Source organism: Diceros bicornis, chromosome 15, assembly GCF_020826845.1.
Source record: "Diceros bicornis minor isolate mBicDic1 chromosome 15, mDicBic1.mat.cur, whole genome shotgun sequence".
Taxonomy (NCBI): Eukaryota; Metazoa; Chordata; class Mammalia; order Perissodactyla; family Rhinocerotidae; genus Diceros; species Diceros bicornis.
The window spans coordinates 15,143,334-15,165,545 of record NC_080754.1 but is presented as its reverse complement, the minus strand read 5'-3'; the positions used below and the strand labels follow the sequence as shown (position 1 = coordinate 15,165,545).

The 22,212-nt window shown below is 40.4% G+C and overlaps 1 protein-coding gene across 2 annotated transcripts in view; it reads left to right on the top strand.

Annotated features, from left to right (window-relative positions):
- Positions 1 to 21,639, top strand: part of CCDC80 (coiled-coil domain containing 80) — a 34,536-nt gene extending 12,897 nt beyond the window's left edge. For both annotated transcript variants that reach the window (XM_058555785.1, XM_058555784.1), the window contains exons 4-8: positions 9,828 to 9,964; positions 11,151 to 11,299; positions 17,231 to 17,334; positions 19,760 to 19,840; positions 20,898 to 21,639. In XM_058555785.1, coding sequence (XP_058411768.1) covers positions 9,828 to 9,964; positions 11,151 to 11,299; positions 17,231 to 17,334; positions 19,760 to 19,840; positions 20,898 to 21,244 — 818 coding nt within the window. In that variant the 3' untranslated portion in view covers positions 21,245 to 21,639. The remainder of the gene's footprint in view (positions 1 to 9,827; positions 9,965 to 11,150; positions 11,300 to 17,230; positions 17,335 to 19,759; positions 19,841 to 20,897) is intronic.
- Positions 21,640 to 22,212: the final 573 nt, after the last annotated feature.

Below are 22,212 nucleotides of genomic sequence, written 5' to 3'. Positions count from 1 at the left end.
AATACTTGTAATTGCTTCCTAGTAATTACAGAATGTTGACAGTGAACCGTCACAACTGCTCTTCAAGGTCAGGCTGCATTACTACTCCTGGAGGTAAAACTGAAGCCCAAGGGACTAATACTACAAAGCCACATATTCAGTGGTTAACTGGGATTCAACCATTTACTTCCTGGATTTTCAAATAGTAGCATGAGCCAGTGAGCTTAATTATAATCCAGATGTCTAGAGAGGAAGTAGGTATTCGGTCCAGTACAGAAACTGGTGCTGGCTGGTGATGAAAGCCTTCCTCCACCAGGTGTTCCCAGTGTCAAATGTGTTATCCACTAACTCTTTCACAAAGAATTCTCATCTCTTATTTCAGAGAAGTTTGGAAAAATCATTATATCTTCCACCTCACCTTCTATATGGTCCTAACTGTTATAAGCATCTGGTGCTGCCTTGGCAAATTTTTTTGCATTAATCTTGCTGTTTTGCAGACATCTGGATTGAATATGAACTGTAGAGGGACTGAGGTTTTCTTTTCTGGCTTATTGGAAATCAGGTATTGTGATTTGGGCGTTTGCCTTTCACTGAATGGCAGGTTGGGCATGATTTGGGGGGCATTTTATTTTGTTCCTCATCTTATTCCTGGAAGGCCTTTCTCTCCTTGTGTCATGTCCCAGGTTACCCTTATGGAAAGGCTGTAGTATTTTCGGCCAAGACTGGGAGTCATCCATGGGAAAATATGGATTGCCAAGCACCATGGTCTCAGCGAACCAAACTCCAGCCTTGACCGATTTTCAGCTGGAAAGCTATCAGATGGCCTTACTTTTCTTAAAAATAAATCAAGCACTCTCTACTCTCCCAGACTTTTACTGGGCCTTAAAGCAGAGGCTCACATCCAACTACAGTGTGGGCTGTGCTCACCAGCTGGTCCATCTTGCTAAATGTATTTGAACTATAGATGATGGACCTACAAATACCAGGAAACTTGCCTTAAGATTTCAATTATTAGCCTAACGGAAGTTATTTATGCTTTGGCAAATTCCATTGCAAAATAAGCCCATCTAGTTTTGCCAGCCCAGAGTATATTACGTGTGAGGGTTTAGAATGAACTAACATATAAAGGCATTCTTAATTGTTAGTGGTATTTAAAATATCAATCTAGGATAGCAATATTGGTGTATACGTTAAGAGGATGGATTACAGACAAAGTCTGTCAGATAGGAAGAATTTGCTGGCACAGGCACTTTATTGAAGAATGAAGAGAGTGAGGGAAAAATGCAACAAACGTATTTCTTTCTTAGAAAAATAAAGGGATGAAAAATATTTTGACACTGGTATTTGATTACCAAATTTTAAGGGTTAGAACACACAGGATACTTTTATGGGGCAAAGGAAGTTCTTTGATAGCTTCTTTTAAAGGAAGAAGAGTTTGAGGGTATTGACCTTAGACAAATAGTTAGTTATTTATCCAGAAAAATGGGTTTATTTGGGATCAACAAAGAATTGCCATTTTGGGTCTGCAACTATGGTGAGCCTCCTGCAAGTCCCCCAGCAGCGAAGGGAGGAGAAACCCTTTTATAGAGGGGAAGAGGAAGTTGGGAGGGCTATTGTAAACGAAGAGTCCATTGGAGAAATTGAGAGTTCAATAGTGTAGTGGCTTTTCATTGGCTCAGTTGTGACAGTCGTTCATTGGCTGAGCTTCTTGCCAATCTAGAAGAGGCAGTCTTTCTTCTTGCTGTTGGGCTCAGTTATGGACATAGGGCATGAGAGCTCCCTCTTTTTTGGCCTCTTGACTCCAGTTTAGTGAGGTTTCTGTTTATTAATTTCCACAAGGGTAATGGATAAAAAGGGAGGTGGAAAAGTTGATGGAGGTGGAATGTGGCAACAAGGAGAGAAAGTGTTGATTCGTTATTCATTTGAGGAAGGAATTCATAGCCAAATTTCTAAAATAACTTTTATAAGTGAGAATGATAGAACACTTTTCAGCCTAAAATACTCTTTCTGTCTTTGATCCTATTGAAGAGAATTGTTCTTTATGGACAAGGCTCACAACCCTCAGGATCCACAACAATGCAAAAATGCTGCTTTTCCTAAGGATCACCTGAAAAATTGACCCTTTTCCCCAATTCTTCCTTTCATCAGTGGTGACAACTCCTGGCAGCGGCCTTCTCTAGACTGTGCGACCCTGTGCTGGGAGGCAAGGCTGGGTGACTGATCAGATTTCCAGAGACTGGCAGTCCCTCTCTGTTTATTCAGACTTTGATTATCAATCACTCTGTTCCCCAGAGGCTAGAGAGTCTGTCCCCTAACTTGTTCAGTCATCCTATTCCACTGCCTTTGCTGCCTCTAACATCAAGTGTATCATGTCAAGATCAACCCCTGACAACCAAGGGGTGAAAAGCACCTGCTAAAACAAGTGTTTGAAGAATATGTTGGAGGGATAAGCTCTCTCAATTGCAGCCATCAGAGGAGATATTGTAAATATTAGAGAATTTTGAAAAGTGGGTTGATCTAATGGAGGGGCCTTGAAACTGAGTAGATTGTTCAATAGATGATGACTCTATCAAGGTACTTTTTGTTTTATCTAATTTTTTAAAGAAATGATACATTTTTTTGGATTCCAAAGTCAAAGCTACATGAAAAGGTATAGACAGACAAGTCTCCCACCCATTCCTGACCCCTTTACTCTGTTACCCCCAATAGGTATTTTTATGATTCCTTGTTTATTCATTTAGTTCTTCTTTATGCAAATACAAATAAATATAAATACCTATATTCCCCCTTTTATACAAAATGTATTATATATACTGTTCTGCACTTTGCTTTTTTCACTTAAATATATTTCATGGAGATCTTTCCTTATGAGTATATAGAGATCTGCCTCATTCTTTATTAATCCATTATGAACTTCTACCATAGTTTATTTAACCAGTCCCCTAGTTGATGGACACTTGGATTGTTTTCAGCATTCTGTGATTATGAACAACTTCACCATTAATAACCTTGTACATATGTCACTCTATGTATGTGGGTATATCTTTACAATAGATTCTGAGAAGTAGGATTGTTGGGCCAAATGGAAAATGTGTCTAGTTTTGGTAGATATCACCAGATTTCTATCTATACAAGTTGTATCATATTGCAATCCCATTAGCAATGTGTAAGGGTGTCTATTTCCCCAAACTTCTCCATTAAAGTGTGTGATCAAACTTGTGGATGTTTTTAGACAATGTGGCTGTGAAAAGTGGTATCTTAGTGTAGTGTAGTGCTGGGTTGAATTTCTCTTTTTATTAGTATGATTTGACATCTTTTCATATGTTTAGGGAGAATTTGTATTTCGTTTGTAGTGCCCTTTGCCCATTTTTCTATCAGGTTGTTGGTCTTTTAAATCTCAATTTATAGGTACTCTTTATAAATTAGAATGAAAATTCAGACTCCCAGGTCCCCTTCCCACTCCAAGATACTGACCCAGTTTGGGGATGGAGTCCAGGAATCTTTTCTAAAAATGTTGCTCAAGTGATTCTGATTTGCAGCTAGGTTTGGTCTAGAGCAGAAGGTTGGATATAGGATAGAAGGGAAGAGAGGGCTAGAAGTGTAGATTGGCGCCTGATTTTATAGGATTTCAAATACCAGGACAAAGAATTCAAACTTTATTTGGTAAACCACATGAAATCACTAAAGATTTCTGAATATATTTTTCAAATAAACTTTAAATAACTTTTAAGTTTTGGTAGAGTAGTCTGTAGGACAGAGAAGCACCTGGCAAGACACAGTCTTCTTAGACAGGACAAGTTGCTCTTTCTAGGGACCAAATGAGAGCAGCAGCTTTGTGATCAGGAATGGCCAGGCTAGTCTCACCTATCAATTTAATCCAGCCGCTCATCCCACCATGGCCTGGTAGGTAGGCAAACAACTCACTTATAGAGTAAAATAGGAGAAAGAGGATCAACTATAAAGTCATTTAAACTTATGTTTCCCATCAAAAGGAAGTAAATGTCATAGCTGAAGGCCAAGATTATCCTAACTGAAATAATCTACTACAGACTGCCCAGCAATCCTGGGAATATTCTTGAGATGAAAGCAATTCAGCCTCTGCTGGAGTCTTTGCCTCCAAATTTATCCAAAGCATAACCGAGAGATTTTCGGTCTGTACTGACTTCTTGAATAGGATGGTTATATTTTAAGTGCCTTATAAATATGTTTTATTTATGTTGTACATTACTCCAGGACAGGGTTTATTAAGGTACAGGGTGAATGGTGCAGCACAGTGAATGATGCTCAAGAGACCAGAATGCCAAAGAAAATAGAATTTATTACTCATGGGTCCCAGAGAGGAAACTGCAGCGTGCCTCACAAGGCCATAGGAGGAACACCACGTTCTGGTCAGGAGGCAGAAGCAAGAGTGAGGGGAGAGCATAGACTACTGCCTTTATCGGGGTTTCAATGGGAAAGGCAAGGCAGGGCAGGGTGAACAGCTTCAGATTGGCTAGTTTGAATAATTTCAGCTGGTTTGGGGCTATAGAGGTGGTCCCTAGTTACCTGGTACCTGGCCCTGGGACTATTAAGGCAGAGGAATATTGTCCCCTGGGTGCATGGGCCAGATAGAGGAGGTAGGGCTCTGGGTTGTTTAGTTTGCATTCCAAAGACATGCTCCTGGCTGGGCCCTTTGCTCTCCAAGAACTGGCTAGTCCAGGGAGGGGCAGTCTCTCCCCAGCCAGAAGAGTTTTTTTTTTTTTTTTTTTTTTGTGAGGAGATCAGCCCTGAGGTAACATCCGCCAATCCTCCTCTTTTTTTGCTGAGGAAGACGGCCCTGGGCTAACATCTGTGCCTATCTTCCTCCACTTTATATGGGACGCCGCCACAGCATGGCTTACCAAGCAGTGCGTCGGTGCGCGCCCGGGATCCAAACCAGCGAACCCCGGGCCGCCGCAGCGGAGCGCGCGCACTTAACCGCTTGCGCCACCGGGCCGGCCCCCAGAAGAGTTTTTTAAGATGTCAAAACATCATAATACACAGAAAATAAAAAACCTGATTAATAAAAATTGAAAGACCTTATATATGGAAACCCAAATTTAGAAACGAAATATATATGGTGGGTTTTCTCAAATTACTCTTAGACTGGCTGTGTTTCAGGCTCACAAGATCGAAGGAAAATGTAAGGGTTTGATGGTGAGTTTTCTACATAGACCCAGAAGTGCTTATGTTCTTTACTCCATCCCTCCCTACTCTCTTTCTTCATTTGATATATTTCTTATGGGAGAGTTTTCATATTACCAAAACTGTACAGAGTGCCAATTGTGTGCCAGGCTATAAGAATATAGATGATGACCAATACTCAGTCCCTACTGAGGCGTGGTTCCTATTTAGTATGAAGTTAGGCATGTAAAAATTGGTTGAGATAGACATGTAAACAATTGGTTGCAATGCAAAGTGATAATTATTGTTACAGAAGAATGTAAAAATGTCATGAGTGTACAGGTGAGGTAAAGACAGGTTGCACAGGTAATTAGGAGTTCCCATGTGGACAAGGGCGAGGATAGCATTCCAGAAAGAGAAGGGGTGTTTCTAGAAACTGAAAATAGAGGGCTGGAGCATAATATAAGGAAGAAGAGTTAAGGGAGAGTTAAGCCTAGTTAAGGTAGGTTGAGTCCAGGACGTAAATGGATTTGTACGCTATGCCAAGGATTTGGATTATCCTGTGGGACAGTAGTTCTGCGCTTAGAGAGCATAACCACCACCCAGGAAACTTGTTAAAATGCAGATTCCTGGGCCTCAACACTAGTGATTCTGATCCAATTGGTCTGGATCCAAGGATTGTAATTTTAACATGTGCTCCAGTGGATCATACGTAGAAAAACTGCTAGAGGAGACAGGGAACTTCTGAAGCCATGGGAGAGGCTGAAGTGGTCCAGGGACACTGGTGGAATAGCCTCAACTTAGGGACGAGAGGGTGGGAGGAGGAGAAACCTTGGATATTACAGAGAGGAAGCAGTCACAGGTGGAAGCTTCAAACGTAATGCCTGGCACTCGGTATTTAATAAGTTGTAACTGAAGCTGCATTTTTCTGCAGTGTCATTGCTATCTATAGTCAGACATGGAAAAGCAAGTACATGAAGAAATTTGCTACTACCTGGATTTGACCATTGACTTTTGGAGGTGGAGTTCTTAAAGGGCGGGAAACTAGGGAATTGTCCCACTTGTAGGGCCAGTCCTTATCAGTGCACAACAGAGTTCACCCTCCCTCCTGTCCCTCCTCAAAAATCTTAGGTCTAGGGGCAGGCTGTGTGGAATGACCAAATCCCACCAAATGGACTTGGATCTGTGAATCATTCTAGCTGGATCAGGACCATGTGGACAGTTTATAGGATGTGCCCTAAAGAATGTTTTCTTCTAAGCCCTGCAACCCTTGATGAGGGCTAGAGAGCTTTGGCAGAACTTGAATACACTTAACAAGAAACTGCTGAATTTATGTTGCTTTTCCAGGCTAAAGAGAGCCTCTTGTTTCCCCAGCCCCGATTTAGACAAAATGCAGAGTGTAACAGAGACCTGTGGCTGGAGCAGGCAGCTGGAGACGGGAGCTGGTCTCACACGTGCCTTCCTCAGAATTTGGCCAGAGGTGGACTCTGTCTTGCTATAAAATTGCCCTCATCCTAGTGGGATCCAGTGTTGATCAGTATTTTCATTATTTTTCTTTGGCAGATTCTCTCTGAACAAACATTCATTTGGGATGTTGATATTTCTGAAGGCTGGGGGTGCAAAATGTTTTATTTCTAATGTTCAGTCAAAACATTTCAGAAAATATTTTAGTTGAAAGGAGAAATCAGACCGTGAAATTGGTTTCTTGCCATATCCTAGTAGAACAAAGTTTGGCTTAAATCTTGGTCCTAGGTCCTCTCTATCCTTGAATGTGACGTATTTCAGTAAAGTAGAGAGTACTGGATAGGAGTGAGGTCATATTACCTGAGTCCTAACCCTCACTCTTATTAACTAGCAATGTGAACTTGAGCAAGTTGCTCCCTTCCTGGGGTCTCTGATAGGTTGGTTCCCTGGGAAACAGACTCTGAGACACTGAGATTTGCATGCAGGTGGTTAATGGGGAATATTCTCAAGAATAATGCCCACGAGAGGTGAGGAATACAAGATGACAGAGGGAGAATTTGAATTGTAATGCAATTGACCCTTCGGAGTTGTTCACTTTGAGGCAAGGGGGACAGCTTTTATATCTACGCCCTCCCCCGCTGCATCAATCATTGAATGTGGGCTGTCCCCTAGTTAGGGTGTGACTTGGGGAAAGGCAGCTCTTTTCTAAGGAGAGCAATTTTCAGAGAGGGATTCAGCTACTAACATTCACAGAAGCCTTAGTTCTGAAGGTAGGATCTGGACAGCACACTACAGTGTCCACTACAGTTCCTTAGTTTCATCCTCAAAAAAGTGACTGGGTTGGGTCAGATATCAGTTATCTATTGCCAAAACAAGGCCATGTAATAAAAACCCACACACCTCAGTGGCATATAACAGTAAACATTCGTTTAGTCACCGGTAGGTAGGGTTCAGCTGATCCGGGCTGGGCTGCGCTTGGCTAGGCCTGGTCATGTATTTGCAGTCAGCTGCCTGTTGTCTAGATGATTCTGCTGATCTCAACGGAGCTTGTGCACATGTTAGGGGTCAACTGGCTGTTGGTTGATCTGGGATAGTCCTGACTGGGAAGAGTCAGGGTAACTTGGCTTGGCTTATCCTCTAGAAGACTAATGTAAACATGTTCTCACGGCGATGGCAGATGCAAGAGCAATCTCAAATGTGCAGGCCGATTTCTAGCCTCTGTTTGTGTCACTTGTGCTAACATTGGCTAACCCTGGCCAAAGTGAGTTGTACACAGGAGCTCAGAATCCAGAGGCAGTACAGCTCAACCCATTCACTATAATGGGGAGCTGCAGTTACCGGCAGAGTGTAGGTATAGGGAGGGTGGAGAACTGGGACCATTTTTAAATCTACTACAATCTCCACCTTTCTTCCATCTCAGCCATTCATTCATTTTTGTGACTTTATCTGATAGGTAGATGTTAACGGTCTAATTTTGATTCTAATTAGGAACTTGAACTCTGTCCAAGTTATTTATGTCTGAATCCAGCACCCAGCACAGAATCAATTCAGGACATTGGTGACAAATATTTTATTGAGTGAACAAAAGCAAAAATGAATGTATGTTGAGAATTAAAAATGGAAATTCCTAGGTTCAAGATAAAATCTGGTTTGTAAAGTCTTAGAATCAGAACATTAGTTGTTAAGGACACTTAAAAATCAATTTTTAATGATTTCTTTTATTATTATTATTAATCATAAAGTAAAATATGGTTCTTTGTTAAAATTTAAATAATATAAACAGGCATAGAGCAAACAGTGAAAATCTCCACCTCACTTCTCCCCATTCCCCAGAGGCAACCGTTGTTATCAGCTGTATGTCCTTCTGGACCTTTTCCCGTGTATATTCCCATATGGATGTATTTTCTTTTGCTTTATTTCCTTTTAACCAAGAATAAAGTCATACTATGCATTTTATTCTGCAACTTGCTATTTTTATTCAGTGAGATATACTAAACAAAAACCAACAACATGAATCCAGCAATTCTTTTAAACTAATTTATATTCTATTAATGATGGCAAAATGTACATTAAAAATAGTTTATATGTATGAGGCATATCATTTTCATTTTTCAGACAGTGCTTGGTCCTCATATAGGCTGTCAGCTCTCGTGCCTTTGGCCCACCTCTATGAAGAACTGTTATGATTTGGGGGAGGAAAACAGATTCTTTCTCCCCTCACTTTGATCTGCTTGAGAGAATCAAGCTCCTTGTTTACATACTTTCAATGATCCTAATCAAATAAACCAAAGTAATAGTTAAGTTGTAACTGTCCCTAGACTCTCTTCCCTAATATATCTATTATCACATATTTGCTAACTTTAATTTTTTCACATTTTTCTTAAATACAGGGAATTATTTTGCAGATAAAAATTTTAGTAGGGTTCAGGGAAACACCGTGAACTGAATGGGAGGAAAGAAGTAAATACAGCTGTCCTATCATTTCCAAAATGCTTTCCAGACACAGTCGTTGCCATGTTCATGCCATTAACCGAGTAAGACCTTCAGGAACCATTCTGAATTATAATAATCTATTTTTAGGGCTTGATGTTTGAAAAAAATATATAACCATTAAAACTTTCATAAATTCAGTAACACTTTGCCTGAAATTGTGTTCACTTACAAAATTTGTATTATGAATAGCTTGACTTTTTTTGAAGCCAAAATGACCAGGTCTGACCATAAACTTATTTTTCTCCTTAGCAATGATGTGGTTCACTGAGTCCCAAAGTGATTCTATAATAAAAGGGAGGATCAGACACAGATTTTAGACCTGACTAAATAAATAACTAAAACTGAAATAAATTTTAAAATGAGATAAAACTTCAGAGTCTCTGGGTCCAGTTCCCTGGTGAGTTAGGGTGATGACTCATCCGGGGTGGGTGGCAGTCTTCGCTCAGGGATGACTTGGCAGCCTTCACTCTCACTTTGCTCCTTCTGATTCACTGTGACCAGGGTGGGCAGAGATGGACTTGATCATCTTTAGAAGAGTGACTTTCAAAATGAGTTTATTTATTCATTTGTTTCTATATTTATTTATTCACTTTGGAAACTTTTGTTCAAACAAAATGTTAGTTGAATATGTGCAACTAATAAAAGCTGTTCTAATTAACTTGGATGGAGGCCCAGAGCCTCCACCCATTCATTTTCCTCTGATTTCTGTCTCGTCACACCGTATTTATTCACATTTTATTTGTCTTAAGATAATGAGAAACCCATGCGTGTGGTGGATGATGAGGACTTGGTAGACCAGCATCTCATCAGTGAGCTGAGGAAAGAGTACGGAATGACCTACAATGACTTCTTCATGGTGCTCACAGACGTGGACCTGAGAGTCAAGGTACAGGGTTCAGTTTTGGATGATGTGGTGTCATTCCTTAGAATAGTGACTGAATTTTTTGGTCAATAAGTCTATTATATGTATGAATAAGCACAAATTAATCCATAAATGGGAAGGTTTTGAAATGGTCCAAATATTCTATGTTGTCCTATAGAATTTGTGTCTAGAAATGACTGGGTTGGATGACCTCCTATGGCCCAGATACTTGAGTCTGACTAAATTCTTCTGTAACATCGATGTCATGGGTTCATCAGACACCTGTTGAATAGCTATGATGTTCCAGGACCGGAGGATAAAAGGTGAAGAACATTTGGCCTCTGCCTTCAGGAAACCCAGATTTAACAGAGACTTACTTTGGAAGGGCCTGAAAGTTTACCACCTCATCCAACATTGACAACACAGTAGGGTTTTATACCTACTTTCTTCCTAGAGAGAGATCCCTTCATTAATTCATTCCATGCTTGTGTTGCTCACCTCTAACATGAGAAGTTGGACTAGATGGTCCCTAAGTCTCTGACAGCTTTCACATTCTGTGATTCACTGAATTCCCATTGAGGGCATAGCTCCAAGCCATGTCCAGACTTCTTCTACCTTATGCTAGTTATGCTCAGCCCAAATCCATCTCAGGATGTTGTTGTAAGTCCAGACAGCTATGATCCAAGAAACTGAATTTCATTATCCTTAAGTCGGACCTCAACTTTTTTCTGAGAACACGTAAGCAAACATGACCTAATTTTAAGTAATGCTAACTCACTGAAATAGTCTCTGGGAATCACAAAGAGTTTATGTAGATTCCTGATGACAGCAGAACAGTCCCTGTGGTTTCCTGTGTTCGTTACAGTGTTTCTCACTTTCTCTCCAGTTGTGGAGTGAACAGGAACCAGCTTAGATGCAAAGATAGGGAAGTTAACCTAGGATGTGTGTGGTGAGGAAGGCATGGACCCTTTCCAATAAAAAGTGTAGTTAAGAAGAAATCCTCATAAAAGGCAAAGGGCAGTTGTTTCATGGATTCTGAACCTCAAAACATCAGCAGAGGTACTATTACAGGAGGGAGTTTATAAACCAATGATCCCTCCAGACTCTGATTTCTCCAGAGCTCCCCTGAATTCTCTCAGGCTCTCTATCCTCTGAAGAGAGGGAAGCAACACCCTTATACATCATATACTTTCCATTCTTTCTTAAACAGCAATACTATGAGGTGCCTATAGCAATGAAGTCTGTGTTCGATTTGATCGATACTTTCCAGTCCAGAATCAAAGACATGGAAAAGCAGAAGAAGGAGGGCATCACTTGCAAGGAAGACAAGAAGCAGTCACTGGAGAACTTCCTGTCCAGGTACCTCACCTTTCGAGTCCCTGGAGGCACACAGGAATGTGTTCTGGGTGAGCTAATGAAAACACCAAAGAAACACAGAGCAGCACGAGTGTGTGCAGAGGGGCCTTCCCCGGTGAGAGTCTGTCTGCTTCACACCACTCCGGCCACTGGGCTTAGTCTCGTCCTGTTGGAAGTGGCTCTGGTCACAAGGCTGACTGGGGTCAGCTCCAAGCTTGAATGTTGATTTGGTGGCTTTAGATAGGTCTTTTCTCTCTTTTCTATTCTTTTTTTGGCACAGAATATACAGAATTCTGACCTGTGAGGCTTAATTTATTCAATCAATGAATTTGGAAGGCTTTGTATGCAGCATTTTTATTTTACATATTTATTTATCAGGTCCCTTCCAGTTCCAAACAGGAAGACGGCGCTTGATTTTCTGCTTCTTTCCAACTTTGCAGAGAACAACAAAAGCCCCACTAGGACCTCAAAGGCAGAAATCCTCTTGACCTAGCTCCCTGATTCCTTGGGGAGTGTGGTTTGTTGAAAACCATCGTATGGAAACTCCAGTACTTACCAGACAAGACTGTAAAAAAAAAATCACTCCACTTCCTCTCTTCTCCATCCCTTCCCCCACGTTGGATCAAAATTCTACAGGTCCTTTGGGGCCCAAAGAAGTACAAAGCTACAGAAATTCTGCCCACAACAAATAAACTCACAGAGACCTCAGTGTAAACCCACCGAACTGTGGCTGTAATACCCGCCAAACTGTGTGGCTGAGGGGCTCCAGAAATGGAGCGAGCATTTGCTTGGAGGCTCAGTGTTAACGGTGTATCACCAGGGGCAGAACTTCCTTCCTAAGGAGATAATCTGAATTCTTCTAGATTCAAGAGGCTTGGGCTTCTTAGGAGACAACATCATGATGTATAAAAAGCATAGAATTTGTCATTCATCCAAGTTGTGGGCCTGCAACTTATTAGTTGAGTTGACCCCACTCTTCTCAATTAACCTGCCTGAAAAATCTCTCCCCCATAAATGAGAATGATAGCAAGTAGCCCTACCTCCATCCCAGGAGTGCTGTGGTCACTTTTTGTGGGCTCACCTCTGTACCGAGCACTTCATCTTCTTCCGGAGTTTAATCTTCACAGCAGTCCCATGATCTAAACAGTGTAACCATTGTCGTGCTGCAGACGAGACAACTGAGGCTAATGGAGATTCAGTAACATTCTCTCATCCCTGAACTAGTGTCAGTTCTAGGATTGAGTGGCCCCAGGATAATCTGGCTCTCAAAGTCCACATTCTTATCTAATCCTCCTTTTGAAAATATAACATGAATTATTTTTAGTCTTGGACCTAGACGCCCAGAGTTTGAAGCGAAGGAAGATGCTCCTAAAACCACGGGATTTCAGAGCTGAAAGGAACCTGAGGTTCTTCCTTCATCCAAAGTTTCATTGCAGTGCAAGTATCTGGAATGGCGATGGAAGGTGCATGCCTCCATAGGGACTTAAAGCTCAATTCGGTCTTCAGGCTTCTCTCTGGGCTGAGAAAGGGCTCTAGGACTCCACTGGGCAGATGGCTCTTTGTTTGGTCCTGGGGCACTGAAACACCACCTTCTGATCCAATGTCATCCCTCTAGATGGCAGTGACTTAGAAGATGATGATAAGAGCTTGTTGTTGCCCTTAAGGTGTTTTCCTTCCTCCCTCCCTCCCTCTCTCCCTCCCTCCCTCCCGCCCTTCCTTCCTTCCTTCCTTCCTTTCTTTCTCTCTTGGAAGAAAAGATTCTTTAGAAGTTTACTTTTGATTTTAACAATTAGTATTAAATATATCCAAGTTATAAATTCAAGACCTTAGTTCTCTCTCAAACTTTTTTTTTTTTTTGCTGTAGAAGATTCACCCTGAGCTAACATCTGTTGCCAATCTTTCTCTTTTTTTTTGTTTGAGGAAGATTCACCCTGAGCTAACATCAGTGCCAATCTTCCTCCACTTTATATGTGAGCCACCGCCACAGCATGGCCGCCAGTGAGTGGTGTAGGTTTGTGCCCGGGAACCGAACCCGGGCCACAGAAGCAGAGCACACGGAACTTAACCACTAGGTCACAGGGATGGCCCCTCTCTTAAACTTTTAAGTTAGGCTTTCAAATCTTATTATTCTATTCATAACCTAGCAAATTTTAGCTGTCACTTTTAAAGGGCTTTGAATAATGTTAGATCTTGCCTACAAACTCAGTAATTAAACAACTTCATTATTTCAAACGGCCATTTTATATTTAATATATTTCTTTCAGTTGCTTGGAATAAGCAAAACCTTTCTAAGTATTTAAATGATCCATAAGTTTAATAAATTAATCTTGTAAATACAGTGACTCTATAGTTCTCTCAGATGTTCCAATAACTGCATAGAATTACTAGGATTTCAGTTTAAAACCATACATCTAAACCAATTACTCAATTATATATTCTAATTTGGAATTTCAAGGTTGTCATTTTATTAAGCCAAATTCTCTTAAGTTTCACAAGAATATAAATTATAGAAAGAAAACCAGGATCCTTCTTAGAAATAGATATTATTACTATGATTTTGCTTCTTTGAAAACTTTCTCTTCTTAATTCTGAGACTTCCAGGACTAAAAGATGCATGCCTGCTGACCCAACTCAGGAAACTCAGTTTGCCCAACATCTAAAGCAGACAGTTACCATCCAGTTCATTGCTCTTATTTATAACCAAGGGTCTGGGCCAGCCGTGAGACCTGCAGACACAGACGTCCTGAGGGATTCTTCTCACCATCCCTCACCAGAATGTCCTTTTATAATCACTCTGGCATCAGTTTCAAAAATTGAAAAGGAAAGCTGATGTAATCTCAGTTTTGTTCACTCACAAAGCTTGAAATGCTCATCATTTTGATCACTGATTTGAATTAGTCATTTCTTTGATTCTTAAGACATGGAGACACAGGTTGCATCTAAAGTCTTCTGAACTGGATAGGGTCCTATGATACATAAATGTATTTTTCTTCTAATGTAAGAGACTTATGGGCTCTTATATTCATTACTGTTTCAGGAACATACATCTCTTATGGATATTCAGAATGGTATATGATCATAATTTGGATGTCCTATGGCTGTTCATGACTTGTGGTCACAACTCATAAAATCACTGTGCTGATTATTATAATTGATCCTAAAAATTAATGTGGAATAGTGTATTACTTAAAGGCATGAGTATGACAGCCTTGAGTTTGATTCTTGGTTTCTCCACTTACTAGCTGTGTGACCTTGGGCTGATTACTTAACCTCTCTGTGCTTTAGTTTTCTCATTTGCAGAATGGGGATAACAAGTGTATCTATTCTTAATATTGTTGTGAACAGTAAATTCAATACTAAAGGTAATGATGGCCGAGAACATAGCATAAAGTAAGTAATCAATAAATGCTGGCTATTAGCAGTTTTAGGGCCAGTTATCCAGGTCCTAGTTAGAGAGCTTTGTCATCAAGGGAGAGGTAAGAGATTTAGTCAACACCTCGAAATTGAAACCCAGGCAAAGAAAACTGAAATCAAGTTTTTTTTAAGTAACAGTTCTATAAATAAGCCGGTATCCAAATGGGAATTTTCCTTTGAATTTGCTGAGTTGTTGGTGGGTCTGTACAGCCTGGTTTCAGCTGACCAGACTCTGAAGCCAGTCTAGTCTTTAGTGACACTCATCTGGTTCAGGCTATAATTACCTTTCTCTGAGACAGAAGCCCCAAATAGTGGGCAAATGCGAACTAATTTGGGAACGCCAGTTAAGAGAAGCAAACACATATATAGTTGTAGGATTTTTATTTACTGAGAAGCTAAAGTGACAGAAAAAACAATTTGTCCAAAATAAGGCTCTGGGCCACATTCACATCTCTGTGACATCCTAGGGAAAAGAGTTCCTTCAGTGTCATGAGCTGGGGCTTTGTCCCTTAATGTGCAAGTCTGTAGGAGAAAGAATCATTACTTAGGGGAAATGACCTTCTCTTGGATGTGTCTGCGACAGAGAGTCTTAGATCCCATCCCTCCCCAATCAGGACGACATTCAGTGGTGCACACAGGTAAACAGCCAAAATATACCTCACCCAAAATAGCTCCCTCCAGGACACCCTATGGCTCTGTGTGAGGCCAGGAGGGCTGGCCTGGTCAGGATGCTGGCTCGGGGGCCCAGGGCTGGTCTGGCATGCCTCCCAAGGAAGCAGGGAAAGTGCAGGAGACCGTGTGAGATCCGACAGCAGTCACTGTTCCCTTTCCCAGGAAACCTCGGACAGCCTTAGACACTCCTCTCCCCTGTTCCGTGCCAAGCACATTCATCTCCCTATCCTCAGTGGAGATTTTAGTTTTTCTTTCCCTTTAAAGAAAAACAAGCAGAGGAAGCGAATGTAATGTCCCAGCAAGCAATTCTTGGCGAGCCTTGCTACAGGCGTCCATTCAGAGGTTGTATTTCATCAGACTATCATTTTCTCTCATTCACCCAAACCACTATCCCCCAAGAGGCCATTTTCTTAGGGGTTGAAAATTCTCATTTTCACTCTGAGGCTAGAGGGGGTACAGAGAGAGAAGCCGTGAATAAAATCAACTGGTTTCCAGCTCAAGGAGTGCACTGACACCCTGCAGTTGCCTGCAGGAAAGGCAGAAAGGAAAACCCCTTCTCCAGGGAGGGTGGAATTTGAGACGAGTCCATACAGTTGCCCTTGGATGCATACTTTCTCTCCTTCATACCCTCCTAGGGACCCTGACAGCACCAGCCAAGCATCAGCATCTCTGAGGGTGGTAAATCCACTGGCCTGAAGTCAGAGAAACCTGTATTTTGGTACCACTTCTTAGACTCGCTAGTTAGGCAAGTTACTTCACTTCTCTAAGCCTCATTTTGTCATCTATAAAACGGGGACAATAAGCCTCACTGAGCTCTAGTGAGGAACACATATTGTACAGGTGAAAGTGAGCTATAAAATGATACACAAACATAAGGATTAAATCATTTATCATATAGCATTGTGATAGTTAATGTCCAAGGTCTGTTAATGGACAAAGTTCTACATCTGGAAGCCTGCAGATTAAGACACGACAATTCATTGCTGAGTTTCAGTTTAATTCTTATAACACGTCTTTGAAGTAGATGCTATTTTTGATTCTAGAGATAGGGAAAAACTGAGACTTGGATGAATTGAGCGACATGCTCAAGGAACCCAACAAGCAGCAGTGACAAAACGTGAACTCGCGTGTCCCAGCTTCAAGACAAGAGCTCTTTCCGCTACCCTACTGTGTTGGAACTGTAAGAGCAGAAACAAGTTTACCATATATTCTAAAGTCTAGGGTGAGCCTAATTCCACTTCATAGGGGTACTCTCTAAGTGCTGGTTCTTACTAATGATAATAGGGTACATTTTAGAACTTGCATTTGCCTCTGGAAGAACCACTGGCTGATGAGGAAGGTCCATAAGTGACCCTTGGAGCCACTTTCCCATTTTCCTTCTTCCTGTCCCTGTCATCTTTTTAAATTCAGTTCTGTTTTTCTACTCTATTGCCTGTCCATACATTCATTTCTTAACCCTCTCCATACTCTAGAGGGAACTGAACTAGAACTTGAGTTTTCTTCAGTTCTCTTATTTTTGTTGCTATAGTTTAAGGTACAATTTTGGCCAGTCCTCACTGCATCTGAGAGCTTCTTCTCTTCCTAAGTGACCTCATCAGGCATGGTGACCAGACTCATGCCTGACACATCACGCAAATGCCACAGTAAGCAGACTGTGAAGTTACAACAGAAAAAGTGCAAGAAATGTGGTATTGCAGTTAACAGCTTTGAGGAGCTATGAGACATTTCTAAGGGTCAGTGTTTTTTATTCTGGGTACAGGAAAAACCCGACAGCCAAAGTTACTCTGCTTTCTTACACTAGCCTCCATTGTTTGCAGCAGTAATTGTGGCCTTCTGCTTCTTGTCCAGGTTCCGATGGAGGAGGCGGTTGCTGGTGATCTCTGCTCCTAATGATGAAGACTGGGCCTATTCACAGCAGCTCGCTGCCCTCAGTGGTCAGGCATGCAATTTTGGTGAGTGGGAAGCTGAGTCATCATGGCTTTCTCATACCACTCTCTTCCTGGTCAATTCCAAAATGGAACATAGAAACTTAGATCATCCAAATATTCCCCAGTCCAGACTGTGGATTCCCAGACAGTTACTCAATTATATTGAGTATAAAGTTGCTTTCAGACTGGAACCTTAGTCAAACTGGGGTCTATTTTTTTCCTCAATATTCTCCCCTCAGGATCTTCATTGCAGTGTTTGAAAATACCTGCTGCTTTATTTTCAGTGATCTGAATTACGTGTCTTCTTGTTTGTTTTTTTTTAAAACTTGTCTCAAGATCATGAAACTCTGGTATCACCATTTCCTTAGGTAATACTTAGGCACCAACATTGGGTACATCTTCATAAATTAAAGGTCTTTTGTGAAACAGGAATGGCTTTGGGAATTAACATCTTAAGTGAAACACACTATACTATATTGCCTTTCCTTTAAAAAGGATTTGATCTATAACTGGGCACCAAGAAGACAGCCAGATGTGTTAAACAGAACCTTATTTTTCATACAAGCAGGTCAAAGAGAAACATAGTTTATTATTTATTATTTTTTTTGTAGCAAATTGCCCAGTGTTTTGAAAACCAAGGTATGCTTTTCTTGCCAAACATTATTATCCCAGTGGCCTGAAAGAGCTAATATCAATTTGAATATGGATATATAGAAAGGAAAATGCATAGTACAAAGAATGTATTACTAAGTTCAGTGGCGAACCAGGGAGATAATGGCGATTTCAAAAGTGAAAATCACAACTGAAATCTCATTTAAGAAGTGCCTTTGCAGAGGAAGAATTTTGAGAGAGGCATTAGAGGGGAGAAAACAGTAGCAAGGGACCACAGATTTAAAAATTCATAATTGGAACATAGATGAATCAGCATTATTTGGATACTTCTATTAGGAAGAAGAATCATTTGTTAGTTATAAAACTGTACTTGATTTATAAAAGGGAGTGAGTTTTGTAGAGAATTAACAGAGCTGCTATGACCCAGTACCTGTAAATTTTAAATACATTTCAGTTTTAAGATGTGAAATAATAACTCAAAAGAAAGCAGAAAACAAGCCCGTAACAGTAAGAACAATTAGAAAATTCATGAATTTTTATTTATACTTCTATTATCAAGGCTAACAATTTAAGACTTTATATCAACATACATAAGATTTGATTGTGCCAGTATTCTTAAGCATATTTTAAATTATTTATAGCCACCAGTGGTGCTAGGTAATACAGAAGTTCTTAGATCAATTAATGACCCTTCACAATAAGAATATAAGTAAAATCATGGCTTGTTAATTTTCTAAAGACATCTTTGCAGCAGCTGTTAGGTGGTGTTGCATTTCTAATCTCTGCACACGGAGCCACAGTAGTGTAAGCAAACCCTTCTGTAATATACAGGAAATGTGAACAAGTCATGTTTTCCAGGAATAATTAAATGCATGATCTTCCCTTTTAAAAACATGACTCAACAACGTGCAAAACAGAATGCTTCACTTCTCTGGGGGAAGAGTAAAGGCCACAAAAAATTTTTTTGGAACAGCATTTTGCCTGGATTTTAGCTCCTCCTTAAAAGAGCCCTCCCGTGGCAGCTTTCGGTTTTCTGTCCTGGACAATAAACACCATCAATATTCATATTATTAGTTCCAAGTTATTAGCCAGAGTAGGCTGGGATTTTGTCTAAAACCATGAAATCTTGATAGGATGAATCGACAGCCCCCTTGTACTCCTACGCTCTTTCTCCAGAATCCCTTCACGTGCGCTTCATCTTCAAAAGAATTCCAACAAGCTACCAAGGCATGACCTTCTCTCTTTCCTGAAACTTTAGCTTCAGGAGTCTGGGAAGCAAGCATCTTGCCGACTGCTTCTCCTTTGAATCCTCTAAATGAGTGATAAGAACCTGCCCTTTAAGCTACAAACTTTTGTGAGAAGAAGCCAGAACTATTTCTTGAGCAAGCACAATGGATGGAGTCTGCAGTCTTTTCTCGCAGAGAAAGTCGTTATCCATGTCAGCTGTGATAGCTTCAGGCGTGACTTTTTTCAGAACACTAATCAGCTTAGATCATCTCAGATATTTTAATGTTCCCATGGCTTCATTTTTGTTTTGTCATTTAACAGAGTGAGAATCATAGTTTAAGAGCAAATTATTCTATTTCAATCTACAAACAAAACAAAATGAAACCACATCTGATCCTGTTGTTAATCCTAAAATCTGCAACTAGTCTTTTTCGAGGTTTTAAAAGTATTTAATTACCTTTTTATGGAAAAAATTTAAAAATGGATTACTTTACCTAATCAGGTTATGTTCTATATACTTTTTAAACTTAGAGATTTCTAATTGTTAGACATTCAGTCTTCGGAAGTAAAAGATGATTTACTAATTTTATGGCTTTTGTTTTTCTCTCAGGTCTGCGCCACATAACCATTCTGAAACTTTTAGGTGTCGGAGAGGAAGTTGGGGGTGTTTTAGAACTGTTCCCAATTAATGGTAAAGTGTTGTTATTTTAAAACAGTATGAACTGTTAAGTTCAGTTAAATTATATTAAGCTATATGCAAGCAGCGGGTGTGCCTCTAAGGTCAACAAAGTTCACTGAATCCTCCCCACCTCGTGTGTGTGAGTGGGCATGTGTGTGTGTGTACGTGTATGGGTGTGTGTGCACAGTATGTGTGTAGAGGAAGGGGAAGTAGAGCACAAGCACTAATATTGTTTTTAATATAAAAATCATTCATAAGTGACAGTGAAAATATCCAATTTCTTAACTAAAGTACTGCTTTTTGTCTGCAAAGGGCTTTATGGTTTACAAAGCATTTTCCTCTACGTTACTCATCTGTTCTCACAATAGTTTTATGAGGCACATAGGTTGTATCTCATTGATTCCCTTTCAACAGATGAAGACATATAATAAAAGGCTCAGAGATGCTGAAAGAAAATGACAAGTGACTAAAGGTGTCAGAAAGCAAACCCTTTCTTCTGAGATCAAGCTCTTAATGAGTATAAATCCCTGGCACAACACTGGGCAGAGCAGACGCCCAGAAAGTGTCAGCACCGTTCCCCCGCCCCTTTCTTCTCACTAATCGTAATCATTTAAATACATTTATCCAGCTCTTCCATAATTGGTATTTTTCACCTTTGACAATGAAATAAGCTTTTTGTTATGAAGACAGCAGTATCAAAAGGAAAGCTATAATTGCAAAGAAGTAACTAAGCTAATTGGAAATAAACTTAGAAATATAAATCTTTGTGACACATTTTAAAGAAGTTGATCTTGCCAGGATTTAATTAAGGGACTGGTTTTATATTTTGTAACATTTCTATAAAGAAACATCACATACCCCAAAGTTTGACGCTAATAATGTTGTAGAACAGCAGGGACATTTAATTTCTAGTAGAAACAACTCAGCAAACTTCTTTAACTGGACTTTGAGCTGAAGAGAACAGACCCGTGGGTCCTCTCTCTCTTCTCACGGTGATTTCTTCTCACTTTGATGTTTTCTTGAGCGCTGACTCTTTAATCCACTAACAACTTTTCTAATCCTATTCTAGGGAGCTCTGTGGTGGAGCGAGAAGACATACCAGCCCATTTGGTGAAAGACATCCGTAACTATTTTCAAGTGAGCCCGGAGTACTTCTCCATGCTTCTAGTTGGAAAAGACGGAAATGTAAAATCCTGGTATCCTTCCCCAATGTGGTCCATGGTGATTGTGTATGACTTAATTGATTCCATGCAACTCCGGAGACAGGAAATGGCCATTCAGCAGTCACTGGGGATGCGCTGCCCGGAAGATGAGTACGCAGGCTACGGTTACCATAGTTACCACCAAGGATACCAGGATGGTTACCAGGATGACTACCGTCATCATGAGAGTTACCACCATGGATACCCTTACTGAACAGAAATATGTAACCTTAGCCCCAGTCCGTTTCCCCTGCAGCTGTTAAAGCCACATGTGGCCAGCTACGTAAAGGAGTCCTTTCACACTGTCTACATTCCCTGCCTTTTTCTTTCAGTGTTCTTCCAAGATTAAATAAATAGCAAACTTTTGCCTACTCATGAGTTGTTATTGAAGCCTTAAATCATAAAGACATTTAAAAGAACTGTTTGTTTCTCTAACTGGAGGGGATATGGTGCTGAATAATGGTACTGAAAATGGATATTTTCCTTTTCTTACATGATGGACATGATCTGGAACACAAAATTCTATAGAATACGTATTTATACCTCTCTTCTTTTTTTAGTGTTAATTGGTAAGTAAAAACTTCGACTGTTAAAGAAAATTAAAGATCACATCACAGATGTTTTCAGGAAACATCTGAACAGACAGAATGGACAGAATGGACAGTTCTTAACACTTTTTGAAATGTCAGTCTAAAAATGATGAAGATGCCTCTGCTTTATATTGTGAATTTCTTTCACGAAGCTTGATACCACAGGAGTCCAGTGATAATAGCTACCAAAGCCAGGGAGACATCAAACCCAGCTTTGCTCTCATAGCCACTTCCTGCCCTGTTTCTGTTATCTTGAGTGTCTTTTCAGAGACAGATCAGGGAAAATGAATCCTTACATCATCACCAGAATCTGGCACTGCAGCCAGAGGTGATGCTTCCAGAGTTCTAGCAGGCGCCATGGAATTCCTGGCATGGAAAACCTGGACCCTCACTCTTGACACCCTGTACTAACTTGCTAATGGACCTACTACATACCATACTGGCACCTTGTAACAGACAATTCCAAAGAAGGAGGTTATATCCAGGGGTTCTTTTTATTTTAAAGGCAAATGTTACTAAAAGTTACAGCAGATAAACTTGTAGCTGGAGTGCAAAATAAAATCTTTATCTTTGAAAAAGAACATTTATTTTT